The sequence below is a fragment of the Mobula hypostoma genome, chromosome 1 (assembly GCF_963921235.1).
Source record: "Mobula hypostoma chromosome 1, sMobHyp1.1, whole genome shotgun sequence".
Taxonomy (NCBI): Eukaryota; Metazoa; Chordata; class Chondrichthyes; order Myliobatiformes; family Myliobatidae; genus Mobula; species Mobula hypostoma.
In genome coordinates, this window is record NC_086097.1 from 53376866 (window position 1) to 53396799 (window position 19934).

The 19934-nt window shown below is 39.4% G+C and overlaps 1 protein-coding gene across 1 annotated transcript in view; it reads right to left on the bottom strand.

Annotated features, from left to right (window-relative positions):
• LOC134347036 (phospholipase DDHD1-like) overlaps positions 1 to 19934 on the bottom strand; it is a 65710-nt gene that overhangs the window by 29496 nt on the left and 16280 nt on the right. The window contains exons 3-5 of the mRNA XM_063049050.1: positions 8977 to 9105; positions 6834 to 6981; positions 473 to 585 (exon numbers count right to left, since the gene is read on the bottom strand). Of these exons, the coding sequence (XP_062905120.1) occupies positions 473 to 585; positions 6834 to 6981; positions 8977 to 9105 (390 nt within the window). The remainder of the gene's footprint in view (positions 1 to 472; positions 586 to 6833; positions 6982 to 8976; positions 9106 to 19934) is intronic.

Sequence of the window (19934 nt, forward strand, 5' to 3'; positions counted from 1 at the left end):
TGATAATACTATTTTAAAGGGAGCAGGGAAGTTTTCATTTAAAATTTTTATGGGATTCCAGCCAAAATTTATTCTTCAATCATCATTACCTTTCAGCTTGTGGAAGCTTGCTGGTGAAATTGACCCTTTCAACCAAGTTTACTGCCAATGTCAGATGAGATTTAACTTTCAAAGTTTCACAAAATGGAGAGACATAGACTTGAATGTGAATGAAGCAGAAAATTAAACCGCAGGAGTATCAAATGGGTTACAATGAAATAATCCGGTGAGCGTGACAGACTAGAGGGAGTGGCTTAGGTGGATGAACAATCTTGAATTCCCTACATTATTTTAAATTTATTTCTAATATGTGTCAGAAATAGAAATGTTTTTCAATACTATCCACATAAGTACCTAATATACAAATTTTTAGTTCAACCAAGATCCGCAAGAAGCCATCAACCAAATAGTACTCTTGTTTACTTTTAATTACCCCCATCCAGGCTGAGCTTCGATCTCCACTCCACAGGTAGAAACTCAACATATTCCAAATTGCTGGCATAAGGAAAGTGTTTCTCTTCAACTTTCCTTGCAGCTTCACGCATCCTACCAAATATAACAGAAAATCTGTGTTATTATGAATTTTAAAAAGTGAAAGCATATAGGAGACAAGTCATACCATCAAAATATTTAATTTCTTTCTTTTGTCTTTGACATGTTTGGCAAAAAAAATAACTGAATTATATTTGACATAACATTGTCATCACTAACTTCACATCAATATAAATCTTTATCATGCACTGTATAAGGGTTGTGCGTACATTATTTGAATTAATCATGTTTCATTTGCATACCAAGTTCAGAAACCTGATGGAACTTTATTGAAGTTGAATTTAAAGAAAATTAACTTTTGCCCATTTATTTTTCTATTTAATACATGTAATCTGATTGCCATTAATCATGATTTTCTGCAGAATATAAAGATTCTTAATAAGACAAAAAAAAAAGCAAAATAATACTTCTGAAGACCTGGCTGGTGGCATAGTGGCATCAGTGCCGGACTTCGGGATGAAAGGTTCCAGGTTCGAATCCAGCCGGCTCCCCTGCACACTTTCCATCTGTGCTGGGTTACAAGCTGATGATCTCTTTGGAAACTCACCCGGCAAAAGGTAATGGCAAACCACTGCTGTAACTTGCCTCGTACATGGTTCCCCACTACGTTAGAGAGGCGTGGAGGGAAACCGCCCACTAACTGGAGAAACTCCGGATACGACGTAAAAAGAAACTTCCGAAGGTAGTGGCCTAGAAGCCTAATGGCTGTTTCATTTCTTGTCCTTACCTACCACCTCATCAGCTTCCGCATCCAACACATTATCCTCCACAACTTCCACCATCTCCAAAGGGATCCTACTACTCAACAAACCTTTACCACCACCGCCCCCCCACCACTTTCTGCAGGGATCACTCCCTCTTCGATTCCCTTGTCCATCCATTCATTCCTCCCCATTAATCTCCCTCCCAGTACTTATCCCTGCAAGTGGCCAAGTGCCTGCCCATACACCTGCTCCCTCATCTCCATTCAGGGCCCCAGGCAATCCTTTCAGGTGAGGCAACACTTCACTTGCAGATCTGCTGGAGTTGTCGATGGTGTCCAGTGCTCCTGATGAGCCACCTCTATATTGTTGAGACCCTGTGTAAATCGGGGGACCGCTTCATTGAGCACCTCCGCACCATCAGCCATAAGCGAGACTTCCTGGTGGCCAAACATTTTAATTCTGATTCTTTTTATGACATGTCGGTCCTTGGCCTCCTCCTGTGCCAAGATGAGGCTACCCTCAGGATGGAGGAGTAACACCTTATAATCTGTCTGGGTAGCCTCTAACCTGATGGCATGATATCTCCTTCTGGTTAACAAATTCCCTCCCCTCCACCTTCCTCTATTCTCTATTCTGACCTTTTATCTCTTTACACCTGCTTATTACTTCCCCTGGGTCCCCTCCTCCTTCCCTTTCTCCTTTCATCCACTCTCCTCTCCTATCAGGTTCTTACTTATCCAGCCCTTGACCTTTCCCACCAACCTGGCTTCACCTATCACCTTCCCCTCCCCCCATCTTTTTATTCTTGTATCTTCCCCTTTCTTTCTCAGTCCTAAGGAAGGGTCTCGGCCCGAAAAATCAACTATCTGTTCACTTCCAAAGATGCTGCTTGACCTGCTGAGTTCCTTCAGCACTTTGTGTGTATTGCTTCATGTAGCTAATAAGTTAGTTTCAGTGCTCAGAAAAAAAATCAAGGAGATGAAATAATATCCAATGTCAAAGACTATTTCTTGGAAGCACCACAATCCTTGCTGCTTGATGGCATTGATTGTCCACTTTCATGCAACCACCATTTTCCACCAAAATACTTCAAGTAACCAATTAATCTGGATTGTTGATCAAAGACAAGTAGGAATACCGAGACCCTGATGAAGGGTCTTGGCCCGAAACGTCGACTGTACCTCTTCCTATAGATGCTGCCTGGCCTGCTGCGTTCACCAGCAATTTTTACGTGTGTTGCTTAAAATTCCAGCATCTGCAGATTTCCTCGTGCTTAGGAATATATTCAGCTATTAATTTCCTTTATATCTGTACCCTTCAAAAAAGATTTTACATTGCTATGAAAATCATTCTGCAAAGCCAAATTAAGGATTATCTTAAGCCTATCATTAAAGCTGGAGGTGAATTTTCAGTAAATAGATTCTTGCTTAAAATTAGTATGAAATGTGAGGAAAAAATGCTTTAAGTATCCAGGAAATGGAGAAATAAAAATAGAAAATGTTAGATATTCCCAGCTGGCATGACAACATATGTGTGAGAAAAATATTTCAGGTTGATGATCCTTCATTAAGAAATAGGCATTTTAGTGTCACAACCCTACTATTCACTGACCTGGAATTAAAACAATGGTAAGAAAGTATAGCCCTGACCAAAACGTTGACTGTACTTTTCCCCCCACAGATGCTGAGTTCCTCCAGCATTTTGTGTGTTACTCGGATTTCCAACATCTGTAGGTTTTCTCGTGTTTAAGAAAGTATAGACTCAGTTCATCAATCAAGATGGGTATTGGTTTATTATTGACATGTGTACCAAGATACAGTGAAAAGCTTGTCTTGTGTACTACTCCCACAGATCAAACCATTATAGCTAGAATAACATAAACAATAACATTGCAGAAAAAAGTGCAAAAGATTCTGAAAGAGGGCAGTGGAGGTAAATGATCATAACAAAGTAGACTGAGAGACCAAGAGTCTGCTTCACTTCACAAGGTCTGTTCAAGAGTCTGACAGAAGCGTTAAGAGTTAAGACAGAAGCTGTCCTTGATCCTGGTTGTATGTGCTCTTACGGTTTTGTATCCTCTGTCCAATGGGAGAGGGAAGAAGAAAGAATGTTGGGGGGGGGAGGAGAGAGAAGAGGAGCGGTGTCTTTAATTATGCTGGCTGCTTTACTGAGGCAGCAGGAAGTATATAATGAAGTAGATAGGGCCCAGGGCATCACAGGTAAAATCCTTCCTGCCATCGAGCACATGTAGTTGTTTAAGGATACAGCACAAAGTATGCCCTTTTGGCCTTTCAAGCCACACTGCCCCTGCAAACCCCCAACACACCAATTAACCCCGACCTAATGTCAGGAGAATTTACAGTGATCAATTACCCTACTCAGTACATCTTTGGATTATGGGAGGAAACTGGAGTACTCGAGGAAACCCATGTAACTAGGGGTAGGATGTATAGAAACTCCTTACAGGATGGCCACGGGACTGAACTCCAAACTCTGGAATGGCCCAAGCTGTAACAGCACTGCGTTAATCACTACATCCCCTTTCTCACACACCACCAGGTTCAGGAACAGTAAAAACCCCTCAACCATCGGGCTCTTGATAACATCCTTCAGCTTCACTTGCCCCATCACTGAACTGTTCCCACAAACTACGGACTCAGTTTCAAGGACTCTTCATCTCATGTTCTCAGTGTTTACTGGTTATTTTTTCTCTTTTGTAGTTGCAGAGTTTGCTCTCCTTTGCACTTTGGTTGTTTGTCGTCCTGCTGGGTGTGGTCTTTCACTGATTCTATTGTGTTTCTGGATTTACAGTGCATGCCCAAAAGAAAATGAATCTCAGGGTTGGATATGGTGACATATATTACTTTGATAATAAATTTACTTTGAACTTGAGAAGAGTCTATTTATCAGAATACTGATGAAAGAACAAGCTGGACCAGGACAGCTTACTACATCATGGCAGTCATGCCAGTTAGGGACTTGGGCTATATTGTCCATTATCTATATTGTCCATCTCCACTGATCTCCCACCTGGCACTTATCCCTGTAAGTGTAAGTGCTACACCTGTCCCTACACCTCATCTATTGCACCATTCAGGGCCCCAAACAGTCCTTCCAGGTGAAACAACACTTCACTTGGAGTCTGTTGGGGTCATCTATTGCATCCGGTGTGGCCTCCTCTACATCGGTGAAACCCGACGCAGATTGGGGGACCGCTTCGAGCACCTCCACTCTGTCCGCCACAACAGACAGAATCTCCCGGTAGCCACCCACTTCAACTCTGCTTCCCATTCCCATTCAGATATGTCCATACATGGCCTCCTCTACTGCCATGATGAGGCTAAACTCAGGTTGGAGGAGCAACACCTCATATACCGTCTAGGTAGTCTCCAGCCCTTTGGTATGAACATAGAATTCTTCAACTTCCGGTAATTCCCTCCCCCTCCCTTCCCTATCCCTATTTCACTCTGCCCCCTCCCCCAGCTCCCTCATGGTTCCGCCTCCTTCTTCTACTACCCATTGTTTTCAGGGCTATGACGTCAATGCTTCCCCTCCCCCAACCCTTTGTCTTTCAAATTACTGATCTTTCAACTGACGTTACAAGCATTCTTCAAATCCTTCCCCATCTTTCATTCTTCAGTCCTGATGAAGGGTTCCGGCCCGAAACGTCGACTCATCATTTCTGACTGATGCTGCCCGACCTGCTGAGTTCATCCAGCGTACTGAAAGTGTTGCTTTGATCTTTTACAGCATCTGCAGATTATTTTGGGCTATATTGTTTTTTTTCCCCCTTTGTGACTGGACATTTTTCTGAGATTATGCTATGAATTTATGCTATGTGCTTTATGTGCAGTGCGCTCTGTGCTGTTGGTAATGTGTTTTGCATATTGGCCTCAGAGGAACACTTTGTTGTTTGGCTACATACCTGTATGGTTGATTGATAATTAACCTTGAACTTGAAGCACAGCTAAAACAGCAGGAACAGAACAAACCCTAAATTAACAACCCTTCAACCCCATCGAGCACTCCTACCCCTCCTGTGGCATCCTGCAGGTTGGCCTCATCAACCATGTCGCAGATGTGAAGTGGAAGCTAGTCATCCTCAAAGCAGAAGGACCAGCAGGGTGAAAGGTGGTGGTCACAAGTGGATCTGGATTATTTACGAAAAGGGGTATGCCATCTTCATGACTACGCTACTGCAGCAATTGAACAGAATTGCTAAGAAATTATTTTCACGAGGGGAAAAAGAGTGATCTTTGAAGTTACATAATGTAAGAAAAGCAAATTTATTTGCTTTTGCTTTAAGTTGTCATGCAGGATTTAAATGTCCGCTAATTGTTGCAGTTAAAAAAAGCGCTGTACATTAGACCAAGATTAAAAACATTGTACACTTGAACAAGAAAATGAAAAGCTAATGACAAACAAAAGCTTAAAAATCCATTCTTGTATATAAAAAAAAAGGAAGTGAAATTTAACATATACAATGCCAGAGAAGAGTTAGCAGAAAAATTAGGGTTAACAATTTCCCTATTTAATGCAGGGCTACATTACCAGGTGCTTCACAGACATAGAAATAAAAATGAGATTAAATTCACACGAAGGAATGCAATTAGATTGGCAATTCAAAATTTTATTCTTTAATCTAGCTTTAACGCACGAGGAGGAGAAGAGGTGGAGTAACTTAGAAAGGGATTTCAGAAAATGGGGCCTATGTTGCCGAGAGCATATCCTTCAAAGGCAACGTCCGATTTGGACTGGTTACAAAGCCAAAGAATCAGGAATGCAGTGTTCTCACTTAATTGCAAATCTGAAGGCAGTAGAGAAATAGAGAGTGAAATAGAGATTAGGAAGGCACTGAGTCATGACTCTAACAGTGCTGATTTGGAAGCTTCTGAGGCCAGTGAGCGAAAAATGTGATGATTTGTTGATGGCAAGGATAGATGCCATCAGATTTTTTGTTTTTAGAACATTAATATTGGGCAGAATGGGCATAAAAAGCCATTAGAAAAATACTAAAACTATAGAATATACAGGCAACACAAAGATGAATTAGAGTTTTGGCAGTAGAGAAGATGACTGCTAGCATTAGTAGCAACATAGTTTAACAAAAAGCTTACAAAAAAGCCTATAAAATGCACAAAAATTAAGAACTAAAAATATCAAATAGATAAAAGAAAAGGAGATGGATCAACCATAAAAAAAAATCAAATGATGAAATAAAAAAAAGAGAAATTTTTGTAGCAGATTTCTGAACACTAGGGAGTCTCTATTTTGATACATGCCACCATAACAGAAAGTGGTTCCTTATGGTATGCTATTGAATTAAACAGATTAAACTTGTAAACACTGATTCCTTCAGAAACAATAAACAACCAGTGAGCAAACTCATATGCACAATACTGAAATAAATTTACAATAAACTTCCAAGGTGGCCATTTGTCAGTTTTGCATGTTATAAATTATAATGTGATTATAATTTCCTCTGAAATAGTTTATTTCTTCATAAACTGTGGGTGAAATGATGAAGAAGGTACTTACATGCCCGTGTTTTTAATAATACGACCTTGGTCCATTTTTTGCCCTATTCCATGTACAACAAAGACTATGTGGGTGGGGATTGGAGGTTTGTCTTCCAGTGATGATTCTTCTACATATCCTCTATGAAGTCTTGTCCCACTACTTGACGCTGCATTAACAAAAGCAACAGTATGAATGGAATTGTAGGTATACCTATAACTTTGGTATTAAAAAGCGAGCGAATAAAAATTTCAGGCAGGCTCATTCTACAAGCTGAAAAACTATTTAATACTTTGCCACTATAAGTTTACTTTTCAAATTAGATGCAAGAATATGCAATACTCAAAGAATTTGTAGCAATCACTTAAAAGAAATGTATTAATTCAATTTCCTCCCCCTCCCCACAGTCTTTTAATTCTGGAATGTCTCTAACATTTCCCTACCATCATGTATAGAACTTAAATTAAAATGGGTTTAATAGCAAGCTTGGCAGCTTTAGATGGCTTTATGATAGCCAGCAATATATATTGACTGTATTTAAACGGTTATGGCAAAAGGAAGTTACTTCATTCCCACTTTATTATCTTCAATTTCTCTTAAACTAAGTGGCTTTAGATATCATGCCAATAAATCTAAAATTGCTAAACACAAGGGATTCTACAGATGCTGGAAATCCAGAAAAGTACATACAAAATCCTGGACAATTTCAACACATCAAGTAGCATCTATGGAAAGGAATAAACAGCTGACATTTTGGTCTGGGATCCTCCATCAGGATACCTTTTGTGCACACAATCCTCACGATTTTTAATCTATAATCATTAGAGACCACAAGGGATTAAGCTTCCAAGTTGTATCGCTCCAATTTACCAGTCTGGCCATTAATTCCATTTGACAGAACCAATAGTGAACTGCTCCACCGCTTCTTTGAATTGTTGAGACCTAACAACATGTTTTTTAGTCAAAGCAGAACAGTCTCGAGTCAGCTTCTGTTATGCGGAGAAACTATTCTGGAGAGTTTTCTGATGCCAAATTCTTCACCATGACTCAGCCATCTGTGATAGCTACAAGTCAGCCGCCTATTATAGCTATAACCCAGCTGCTGAGTGTGGCAAACTGCTTTTCATAAATTTTCACAGTATCAGTGGAAAAGGCAGAAATAATATTTTAAAAGTACAACAGATTGTTAACCTTACAGATTGATTTTATAACCATTACAGAATTCCATTCCCCCTACACCTCCCCCCCCCCCCATTTCAGCAGTTTTAATAATTTGGGAAATGAAATTAACATTATATAATGCAAGAATTCTAAACTTAACACCAAACAATGGCTTACAATTTTTTTTTGTGAAAGATTACATTAGTAACAATGTTGACTGTATTACACAAGTCATCTTGATCAAATTTGCAGATGTGGAAGATAAAAAGAACGTGAGTGCACAATTTTGGAAGCAATTTGTGAGTCAGAATCACGATGGGTTTTTGACCATAAAGGTACACAGTAGATCAAATTTTTCAATAAAAATTTGACTGGTATCTTACTGATGCTAGGAATCTGTTTATTCTGAAACTAGTTTAAAAAAAAGTACTACCACCCCACAGGTCAAGGCTTACACTTCAAGACATAGGAGCAGAATTAGGCCATCTAGCCCATCAGGTCTGCTCTGCCATTCAATATGTTTGAGTTATTTTTCCCCCTTAACCCTGCCTCTCCTGCAACCTTTGACACCCTTATTACAAAACCGATTAACCTACGCTTAACCCATAAGGAAATAAGAGCAAACAGACTTTAGTGCAATTGACCAGCCTCATCTGCTGGTCAGGGAAGAAGGGGGATGCCTTACAGTGGTGAACCAGTCACTCATTCTGTGAAAACACAGAAAATTGAAAGGACCAGGAACAAGGAAAATAAAAGGCAACTTTGGACCTACCACAGCTGAACTCATCATTTGCTTGTCTGTTCACAGGGAGGTTGTGCAAATAACTGGGCAGGAGTAAAATAGATGTGTGCTTACTGAAAGTAAAGAATTATCCTAAAATTTCACTTTGAATCATTTGCTTCATTTAAGGATTGTAAAACTTATACTTTTACATGCACTCTTACATTGAGCTGCTCACAATTAAGATACTGACATTCAGCAATTATTTTAATCATGCTGTACCTTTGGAAAATCCCAATTTCTGGGTAACTGTCCTTGCAATTTTCGATGTGGTTGCATCACTGTACAAATAAACTTCATCCACGCTATACCAGTCCACATGGTTGCGACTCAGCTTTAAGCTGTGTATGGCTGCAACCGATAGACATTTCAAACATTAATCAAAAATATTTAATACTTATAAAATTTGAAAAGTGCAGAGCTGCAGCAGGGATGTTTTGGAGTGGGAGGGGGAAGAGGGGGAAGGGGGGAGAGGGAAAAAAATGATAAAATTCTGAAAGAACATCAGAATGAGATAATCTTTTTCAAATACATCCTTTCTTAAAAAGATTTCAGATGATAAATATGCTCAGAAAAAGAGAGAAAGAAAGTAAGAATAAAGTCAAGCTTGTATATTGGAGGTAGCTTCGTAATACATGAGCAAAAAATGCTGAAAAATTAAAGTTACAGTGGGATGCAAAAGTCTGGGCACCCCAGTCAAAATTTCTGTTACTGTGAATAGTTAAGTGAGTAGAAGATGAACTGATCTCGAAAAGTCATAAAGTTAAAGGTGAAACATTCTTTTCAACATTTTAAGCAAGATTAGTGTATTATTTTTGTTTTGTACAATTTTAGAGTGAAAAAAGGAGAGAAGCACCATGTAAATGTTTGGGCACCCCAAGAGATTTGAGCTCTCAGATAACTTTTATCAAGGTCTCAGACCTTAATTAGCTTGTGAGAGCTATGGCTTGTTCACAGTCACCATTAGGAAAGGCCAGGTGATGCAAATTTCAAAGCTTTACAAATACCCTGACTCCTCAAACCTTGTCCCAACAGTCAGCAGCCATGGGCTCCTCTAAGCAGTTGCCTAGCACTCTGAAAATTAAAATAAATGATGCCCACAAAGCAGGAGAAAGCTATAAGAAAATAGCAAAGCGTTTTCAGGTAGCCGTTTCCTCAGTCCGTAATGTAATTAAGAAATGGCAGTTAATAGGAACGGTGGAGGTCAAGCTGAGGTCTGGAAGACCAAGAAAACTTTCCAAGAGAACTGCTCGTAGGATTGCTAGAAAGGCAAATCAAAATCCCTGTTTGACTGCAAAAGACCTTCAGGAAGATTTAGCAGACTCTGGAGTGGTGGTGCACTGTTCTACTGTGCAGTGACACTTGCACAAATATGACCTTCATGGATGAGTCATCAGAAGAAATCCTCTCCTGTGTCCTCACCACAAAGTTCAGCGTCAGAAGTTTGAAAAGGAACAACTAAACAAGCCTAATGCATTTTGGAAACAAGTCCTGTGGACTGATGAAGTTAAAATAGAACATTTTGGCCGCAATGAGCAAAGGTATGTTTGGAGAAAAAAGGGTGCAGAATTTCATGAAAAGAACACCTCTCCAACTGTTAATCACGGGGGTGGATCGATCATGCTTTGGGCTTGTGTTGCAGCCAGTGGCACAGGTAACATTTCACTGGTAGAGGGAAGAATGAATTTAATTAAATACCAGCAAATTCTGGAAGTAAACATCACACTGTCTGTAAAAAAGCTGAAGATGAAAAGAGGATGGCTTCTACAATAGGATAATGATCCTAAACCCACCTCAAAATCCACAATGGACTACCACAAGAGGCGCAAGCTGAAGGTTTTGCCATGGCCCTCACAGTCCCCCGACCTAAACATCATCGAAAATCTGTGGATAGACCTCAAAAGAGCAGTGCATGCAAGACAGGCCAAGAATCTCACAGAACGAGAAGCCTTTTACAGGGAAGAATGGGCAAAAATCCCCCAAACAAGAATTGAAAGACTCTTAGCTGGCTTCAGAAAGTGTTTACAAGCTGTGATACTTGCCAAAGGGGGTGTTACTAAGTACTGACCATGCAGGGTGCCTAAACCTTTGCTTCAGGCCCTTTTCCTTTTTACTTATTTTGAAACCGTAAAGGATGGAAGTACAGGTCCACAATCTCTTATCCGAAATCCCTGGGGCCAATTGCATTTCATAATTCAGAATTTTTTGGATTTCAGAATCCCTCCTTATTGGTTACGGGACCCCTTGCCGATACCAAAAAAAACACGTATGCTCAAGTCCCTTATTTACCATCTCAATGCGGTGGACCTTAGGACCCAGCAGAGCTCCGGACCTATGCACATCCTCCCATATACTTTAAATCATCTCTAGATTACTTATAATACCTAATACAATGTAAATGCTATGTAAATAGTTGTTATACTGTATTGTTTAGGGAATAATGACAAGAAAAAAAATTCAATAAAACATAAAAATATACAGCTTCAAATGAACCGAATCAATCACATGGTAAATGACTTATTGGAATAAATGTAGAACGTCACTGTAAAACTTCAGTAACTTGTCTTTCTGTTTATTTAAATCATATACAGTGGTAGTTCCAACACCATATTCTTCAGTAAGACACCACACAGACACACCACGATCAAGCTTCTGCAATAACTCCACTTTCTGCATTATTGATAACAATAGGTGCTTCCTTCTCTTTTTCTCATTGTTACCCATAGGGGTATCTGCAACTCTTTTTGACATTTTCACTTTTCACAGTGAAATTAAACACAAAGTCAACAGTGAACACAAAATATCAGCGAACAGCAAATGCACGTGTAACCAGTACGAGCGCTGAGCCACAACTGACGTCGTGCTGCCACGTCACACCTGAGTGACGTCAGCTGTTGGCGAAGAAAACTTCGGTTTTCAGAGCTTTTTGGATTTCAGAATTTCGGATAAGGGATTATGGACCTGTAAAAATGCGAACTTACTTAAAATATTAAAGAAATGTGTCATCTTTAACTTTATGCCTTTTGGAAATCAGGTCATCTTTTACTCGCTTAGCTATTCACAGTAACAGAAATTTTGACCGGGGTGCCCAAACTTTTGCATGCCGCTGTATAAGAAAATTCATGTGGTGGTTAAATGAGTTCCTGTGCACAACAGAGTTTTTTGTCCATTGCTACCGAAGTTGTTCCGGCAGTGCAAATCTCTAGCTCTCCAATTATACACAATGCCATTGATAATGGACTTTCAGCCTGAAAGGATCTGTTACAATGGGTGACAAACAAATTACAGATTTCAAGTTGAACAGATCATAATGTGTAGCTCTCTTTGCAAAAGGTTTATACCAATTAAAAAAAAATTCACTTGAGAGTTCTTATTTCTACTAAACTGATTTATATTTTCTAAAAAATTCTACAAATTTACTGGGGGAAGTATGCACTAATAAAAGGTGAACCTAGCTCTCAGTCACAGATTTTCTAAAGATTGTCCCTCATGTCTATGAGAATGAATTCAAGGGCCAATTTTTGTTACATGGACAAAGCACTGAAGGCAGCAGGAAACACTTGAGATTCAGAAACAGTTCCACTTTGGGCACTAGTCTAAGTTCAGCAGCAGAGGAAGAGAGTAAATGCTAATTGAAAAACTCTTCTAACCAACACTAGGTGTAGAGAACAATTCATACTATACCTTGGGAACACTTTCTTTTGTAACATGCAGTGCCTGCAATTTTCTTACATCCTCTCCGTTTGAACAGAAAGGGAAAATAGAAGGAAGGGAGTTGGTAGAAAACTAACAAAGTAAAAAAAAAGGTCAACTTTATGGATATTGTGAACACTCTCTTGATCTCCAGAATGTATCGATCTCAAAATCAAAATATGTTCTAGGCTCTCCAATTAAAACAATTTTCCAATACTGAACAGGAAACCATTCACACCATTTTCTAAAGTATTTGCACCATATTCTGAACTATTTCTGAAACGACAAATACAAATTAAAGACAGGATACAGATATGACTTTGTTTCAAGATCCATATCTGAAACTTTATTTGCTTATTTTTGTTGTCACATTATGACTTCAGTTCTACAATTGCCAAGTCACTAGAAACAGTCCAAAATAATGGCTTCACAGAAAAACTATATTGATAAACTTGAAGATCTATTAGCAATAGCTAGTTAAAATAGACATTAATCAAAATCATATAATCAGCACATCAATAATCCAAACGAACACATCCTTAGCTATCTTGATTTCAACTTCTCTAAATAATACTCACTGAAAGAAAGGAATAGCAACAGGTTACATCAACCTATCTGGTACAAATATAAAAAATATTTTGATGTAGCTTTATACAAAATATGCAGTATCTTCCATTATGCAGAAACAGAAAATACTGGAAAACTAAACTGGGTAGATAGCATCTTCGAAGGAGAAAGAGTTAATATTCCAGGCCAAATGGTAGTTCATTGATACTTTTCAATTTCTTCCCTTCCATTCCCTTTTGTCAGCAGCCAGATTCTAAGAAATAAAGTAAATCTAGGAGCTAACTGATATTTCAATATATCAATTCCTGAGGAGAACAAGAATTCATTTTTTTTTACTAAAAGGCAATGCATTATTTTTTTTCTTGCCTTTCAACTTTGCGTTGTCAATAAAATTAAAAACAAATCTGAAAATATAATGTACACCAACAGGGTTTTAACATCAAACAGAGCAAACTATGAAGACAAGACATGCAAGTTAGCAATGACAGATAGGGAAGCAACATTAAAAAGACATAATAATAGCCAAGCAATGGGTAACATTTAACAAAGTAATAGATGGTTTAAGGAAATGCTTATCCCTTTAAGGCATAAAAATAGTCGTGTCATGGCCAACGGGTTAAAGGTTGGATGCGTTAAGTGAAAACATGCAAGCAGAAAGACAAGGCATATAGAAAACTGGGAAAACTTAACAGTTGAAAAGGACCAAGGCATCGATGAAGGAAAGCACCTTATGAAAGTAGTCTATCAAGCAATGTTGAAGTTTCTTCAGATAGGTAATAAGGTAAAGATTAACAAAAAGATGAATGGATTCCTTTACCAACTAAGTCAGGAGATATTATAATGGAGAATAAGGAAGTGGCAGAGAAATTAAACAACCGTTTATTGTCAGCCATCAGAAATCCTGTGAAACTGCAGAGAACTACAGATCTAGTATGAATGAGCAACCCAAAGAAATTAGCATTGGTTAAAAATAATACATAGCATTGGAGAAATTAATGTGACTGGAAGATGAAAAAATACCTAGAATTTGATGACCTAATGTTCTGAAGGTGGCAGCTATGAAGATGGTGGATTCTTCAGCCATGAGCTTCCAAAGTTCCAAAGACTCTAGAATGGCTCCCATAGATTGGAAGGCAATAAAACAGTGGGATAAAATTTAAGAAAGGGAGAAGGAAACAGGGAACAATAGACTAATCAGTCTGACGGAGGTGTATTAAGGAGAATGTCTGAATTTATTATAGTGGTTAAAAGGGTACTTAGAAAATATTGATAGGACTGGGCAAAAATCACCATGGAGTTATGAAAGGGGAATCAGATTTGACAAATCTCTTATTTTTTTTTATGTTTGACCAGCAAAACAAATAGAGGTAAACCATTTAATGTGGTGTGTTTGGACTTTCAGCAATCTGTATCAATGATCTGGACAAGAGAATTAACTATAAGTCCAGGTTTGCTGAGGTTTAAAATTAGGTGGCAGGGAAATTAGGGGCTGTCATGAAGCAGATGGAATATGTCGAAAAAATGAGGCTATCTAGCTTGGTAAACAAAACGTGAGAATTTGAAAGGTATGAAGTTCAGAAATACCTTGTGTACCTTATACACGAGTCACTGAAAGTTAACATGCAGGTACAACATGATACAAAAACCTCACTGAAAGATACATAATTTTGAGGGAGCTTTGGTCACAAGTCTATTTAAGACAAGGAGGGAGATAACAAGAAGTTTCAGATATTATGGAAATCAAATTACAGGAGGTTAGTGTTGGAAGATGCACCAAAGTCAAGACCTCACAATCAGTCATGATCTCATTGATTCGTGAGGTAGGTTCAGGGAATGTATGGCCTACTCCTACTTCTTATTTCTTATGTTTAATCTGGAGATGCGACTAAAAACATCAGTAAAAATCGATTCAGAAAAGAAAACCACTTTCCTCCCACCCCCCAAAAAATGTTTCAAAATCATTACTAACAAAGGGACTTGGACCTGAACCTGAACCATTAACTCCATTTCTTTTCCCACAGATGGTGCCTGACCTGCTGAGTCCTTCCAGCATTTATTTCTTAAACTTCAGATTTCTAGTCTCTGTAGTTTTTTTGATTAATGAAGCACAATTTATTCAATCAGCAGCTAGATAACAATATTAAAAGGAACAAAATTCCTCTGGCCAGCAGATTAATTTGCCATTTTAAGGGACATCTCAGATTGAAATCCTAGGGGATGTTGATTATTTCTCTTGCAAAAAATGTTCTATTTTTCAAATGATGAAAATGAAGTCACAGGAATACACTGTCTTGTTCTCCAAGATTAGAACTCTTCACTCAAGTCAGAATAATTCTTTCCACAAGATACTTCAATTTATTCCTTAAAAAGGATGTCCAGATGTGCAAATATTGAGAAAAAGCAACACATCTGACAGATGCTCTTTCTACATTAATTACAGAAAGACAAGCTGCAAGATCAGCTTGCTATCTGATAGAATATTTTTACATATCATCTTGTAATAGGGTGCATGACAGGCTCAAGGAAGCTACAGAAGTGAGAGAGGTGTAGAAGATAGTAAAAAGTGTTAAATAAACTCCATAGCAAGTTAAATTATAATTGGAAAATGAGATGGATAAGTGCAAACTAGTTAGTAACTAATTTAGATCTAAATGTCAAGTTCCAATTTACACCAAGAGGAATGAAGACCAGATGAGCAAGATTTTGAAAACATTATTTAGCTGGAAGTTGTAATGGGGAACAAGAACCCTGCTAACTTAATAAGCCAAATAGGGTTATGACTACAGACATTTATTTTGAAAATGGCCTGAAAATAAATTACCTAAAATTATGAAAACTGTAGATAGCTGTATAGGTCTGCATACAGTTTTATAGTCAGATTAGCTATGATGTTTTTCAAATCCAACTGGTAAAAATTATCCCTTATACACTTAGTGGCCACTTAATGAGGTACCTCCTATACCTAATAAAGTAGCCACTGAGTGGCTATTCATGGACTTCTGCTACGGTAGGCCATCAATTTCAAGGTTTGACATGTTACGTGTTCAGAGATTCTGTGCTGCACATTACTGTCATAACAAGTACAACTATCATTTAAACATTCACATGAATACAGCCAAATGAGCAGCTTTCCTCCAGGGACAAGGTGTAAAACACAGCACATCATGCACTATAACAGCCACAGAAGGATGGAATCCACTGACTGTACCCTGGGGGGGGGGGGGTGCAGCACCAACGGGAGGGGGCAGCTCCCAACCCAGCTCAGAGCAGCACTCTCCCACACCACCGCTGGTGTTTCCTTCTGTGGGTGGCTGCAATAGGCGACCCGCATCACGAGGACCAGGTCTGCGCAACAACCAAGGCCGTGCATTACTGGTTTCTCTCATTGATGAGCAATGTATCGTACTTCACCCAGCACATTCTGTACAGAAGTCTTTGCTAATGAACAGTGAACTGGACATGCAGTATTCCACATTACCAATGTCTAGCAGGGTCTCGTGATCACAAAATACATCCAAGGTGATCACTTATGCTGCCTCGGACACCTTCCTCCTTTAGTGGCTGTAGCAGGAGGCAACATGGTACACAACAGTTCCAGCTCCACTGCCATCGAACATCTCGCCAGTGGGGCAGAACTACAGCAACTGAAGTTCTCAATATCTAGGGAGTGTCTTAAGATAACACAAAAGACACAAAGGACGAACAATCACACCTTTGTTTGGACCTGGAGAGGCTGCTGCGACCAAACACGCCGTCTTACCAGAACACATGGTTATTTGTGTTGTCACCTTCATGTCTTCTTCAACTAGCCTGGCCATTCTCGTCTGACCTCTCATTAACAAAGCATTTCTGGCCACAGACTGCCGCTAACTGGAGTTTTCCTACCATTCTCTATAAACTCTCGAGATTGTTGTGCACACCAATTCCAGAACATTTGCATTTTCTCAGATATTGAAACACCCTACCTGGCACCAACCATCATTCCACGGACAAACTCACTTAGATCACATTTCTCCCCCATTCTGTTGTTTGGTCTGAACAATAAATGAACCTCCTGACCATGTCTGCATGCTTTTATGCATTGATTTGCTACCACATGATTGGCTGATTAGATATTTGCATTACAGCGGTGTACAGGTGTACCTAATAATGTGGCCACTGAGTGTATATGACAACTTAAAGGTTTACAGCACTTGTTGGAAAGATGGAATACCACCTTCAAGGGAGACTAATGTTATATCTTTGATAACTTTCAATTTCCAAAACACAAGAAAATCTGCAGCTGCTGGAAATCCAAACTAACGCACACAAAATGCTGGGGGAACTCAGCATGTCAGGCAGCACCTATGGAGAGGAATAAACAGTTGACCTTTCGGGTCGAGACCCTTCTACAGGATTACATTAGAATTTTCTAATGCAATTTTCGTTTTGTAGGCTAACAATATTATTCAAAAGGAACTAAATGCAGGGGGCAGAAAAATACAAGAAACTAGGTTTGATTTATTTCCTGTCTTGGTTTGCCCCTTAGGATTACTGTGATTATTATTTGGAAGATTTGTTTATGGTCTGTGTGCTAGCTGAATGAACACCCATAGCACTGCAGCAAAATATCTTGCTCAACTTATTCCATATTCAATGACCTCAGACTTTTGAGAACTTTGAAAGAGGACTTCTGTACCAATGTGCTTGGTGAAGTATGATATAATACTCATCAACAAGAGAAACCAATAGTTATGTGAAGTACTGCTAAGAAAGGTGGATTTTATACACCCATTCTCTTACCAACTACCATCAACATGATGCAGAACCAGATCACTTTTACACCACCAAGAATGTTTACTGTACCATCCCATACTTACACGTTGGCAAGTCTGATCACTGGCTGCCATTCAACTCCTGGCTGAGGACTGCAAACGTATGGTCGAGAAGCAGAGTAGCATTTATAAGACTGCTTTGAATTGGCAGATTGGACCATATTCAGGAATTTACCTTCAGATCTGAATGAATACGCCACAGCTGTCACCAATTTCATCAAGACCCGCGAGGATGAACGAGTGCCTTTGAAAGCATACCAAGGTTTCCAATCCAGAGGCTCTGGATGGACCAGGAAATTTGCAATCTGCTGAGGGCAAGACGCATGGCGTTCAAGACTGGTAAACCAGAATCTACAAGATATTCAGGCACAACCTGTGGAAGACCACTGTGAGAAGCAAAAGGTAATTCCGTGTGAAGTTAGAGGCATAATCAAATGCATGATAGCTAGTGTCATGGTTTGCATGACATTACTTCCAACAAGGCAAAACCGAACAGTACAAATAGTAGTGATGCTTCACTTTGTAATAAGCTTAACTACTTTCATGCACACTTTGAAAAGGAGAATAACACATCATTGAGGACATCTTCAAGAGGAGCTGCCACCCACCACCAAGGACTCTCACCATGCAGGACATGCCCTCTTTTCATTACTACCATCAGGTAAGAGGTGCAGGAACCCGAGACCCACACTCAATATTTTAGGAACAGCTTCTTCCCTTTTGCCATCAAATTTTGAATGGTCCACAAACTCATTAACATCAGTTATTCCTTTTTGTTTGCACAATTTAGTTTGTAATTTAGAGTAATTTTAATATCTTTGCACTGTTCTGTTGATGCAAAATACCAAGTTTCAAGTTAGATAAGTTAGTGATAATAAACCTCATTCTCATTCCGATGGATAGAGGCTGAGAGGGATATGGACCAAACACAGGTAAATGGGAGTAACTCAGAGGTAGGTAGCTGGGTCAGCATTAACAAGCTGTGCCTAACAGATTGATTCTATCCATTATGACTGTACAAATATCTTTCAATTCTGAAGCACAAATATAGTCACTATTCTCTATTTCATTGGAGTTAGAACTGTTTTTTTTATTGTCACACATCAGCAAGGGAGATGAGGTCGAGTACAGGGCTACTGTAGGAAACATTGTCACATGGTGTGAGCAGAATTATCTGCAGCTTAATGTGAAAAAGACTAAGGAGCTGGTGGTAGACCTGAGGACAGCTAAGGTACCGGTGACCCCTGTTTCCATCCAGGGGGTCAGTGTGGACATAGTGGAGGATTACAAATACCTGGGGATACGAATTGACAATAAACTGGACTGGTCAAAGAACACTGAGGCTGTCTACAAGAAGGGTCAGAGCTGTCTCTATTTCCTGAGGAGACTGAGGTCCTTTAACATCTGCCGGACGATGCTGAGGATGTTCTACGAGTCTGTGGTGGCCAGTGCTATCATGTTTGCTGTTGTGTGCTGGGGCAGCAGGCTGAGGGTGGCAGACACCAACGGAATCAACAAACTTATTCAAAAGGCCAGTGATGTTGTGGGGATGGAACTGGACTCTCTCACAGCGGTGTCTGAAAAGAGGATGCTGTCTAAGTTGCATGCCATCTTGGTCAATATCTCCCATCCACTACATAATGTACTGGGTGGGCACAGGAGTACATTCAGCCAGAGACTCATTCCTCCAAGATGCAGCACAGAGCGTCATAGGAAGTCATTCCTGCCTGTGGCCATCAAACTTTACAACTCCTCCCTTGGAGGGTCAGACACCCTGTGCCGATAGGCTGGTCCTGGACTTATTTCATAATTTACTGGCATAATTTACATATTACTATTTAACTATTTACGGTTTTATTACTATTTATTATTTATGGTGCAACTGTAACGAAAACCAATTTCCCCCTGGGATCAATAAAGTATGACTATGACTACTAATGTACAGTGAAAAAGCCTGCATTGAGGTAGTACAAGGTAAAACAATTGCAGAAAGCAGAGTGAAGTGCAACAGGTACAGAGAAATTGCAGTCAGGGACACAAGGTACAAGATAATAAAGTAGATTGTAAGACAAAGACTCTATCTTATCGTACTGAGGAGCCAATTCA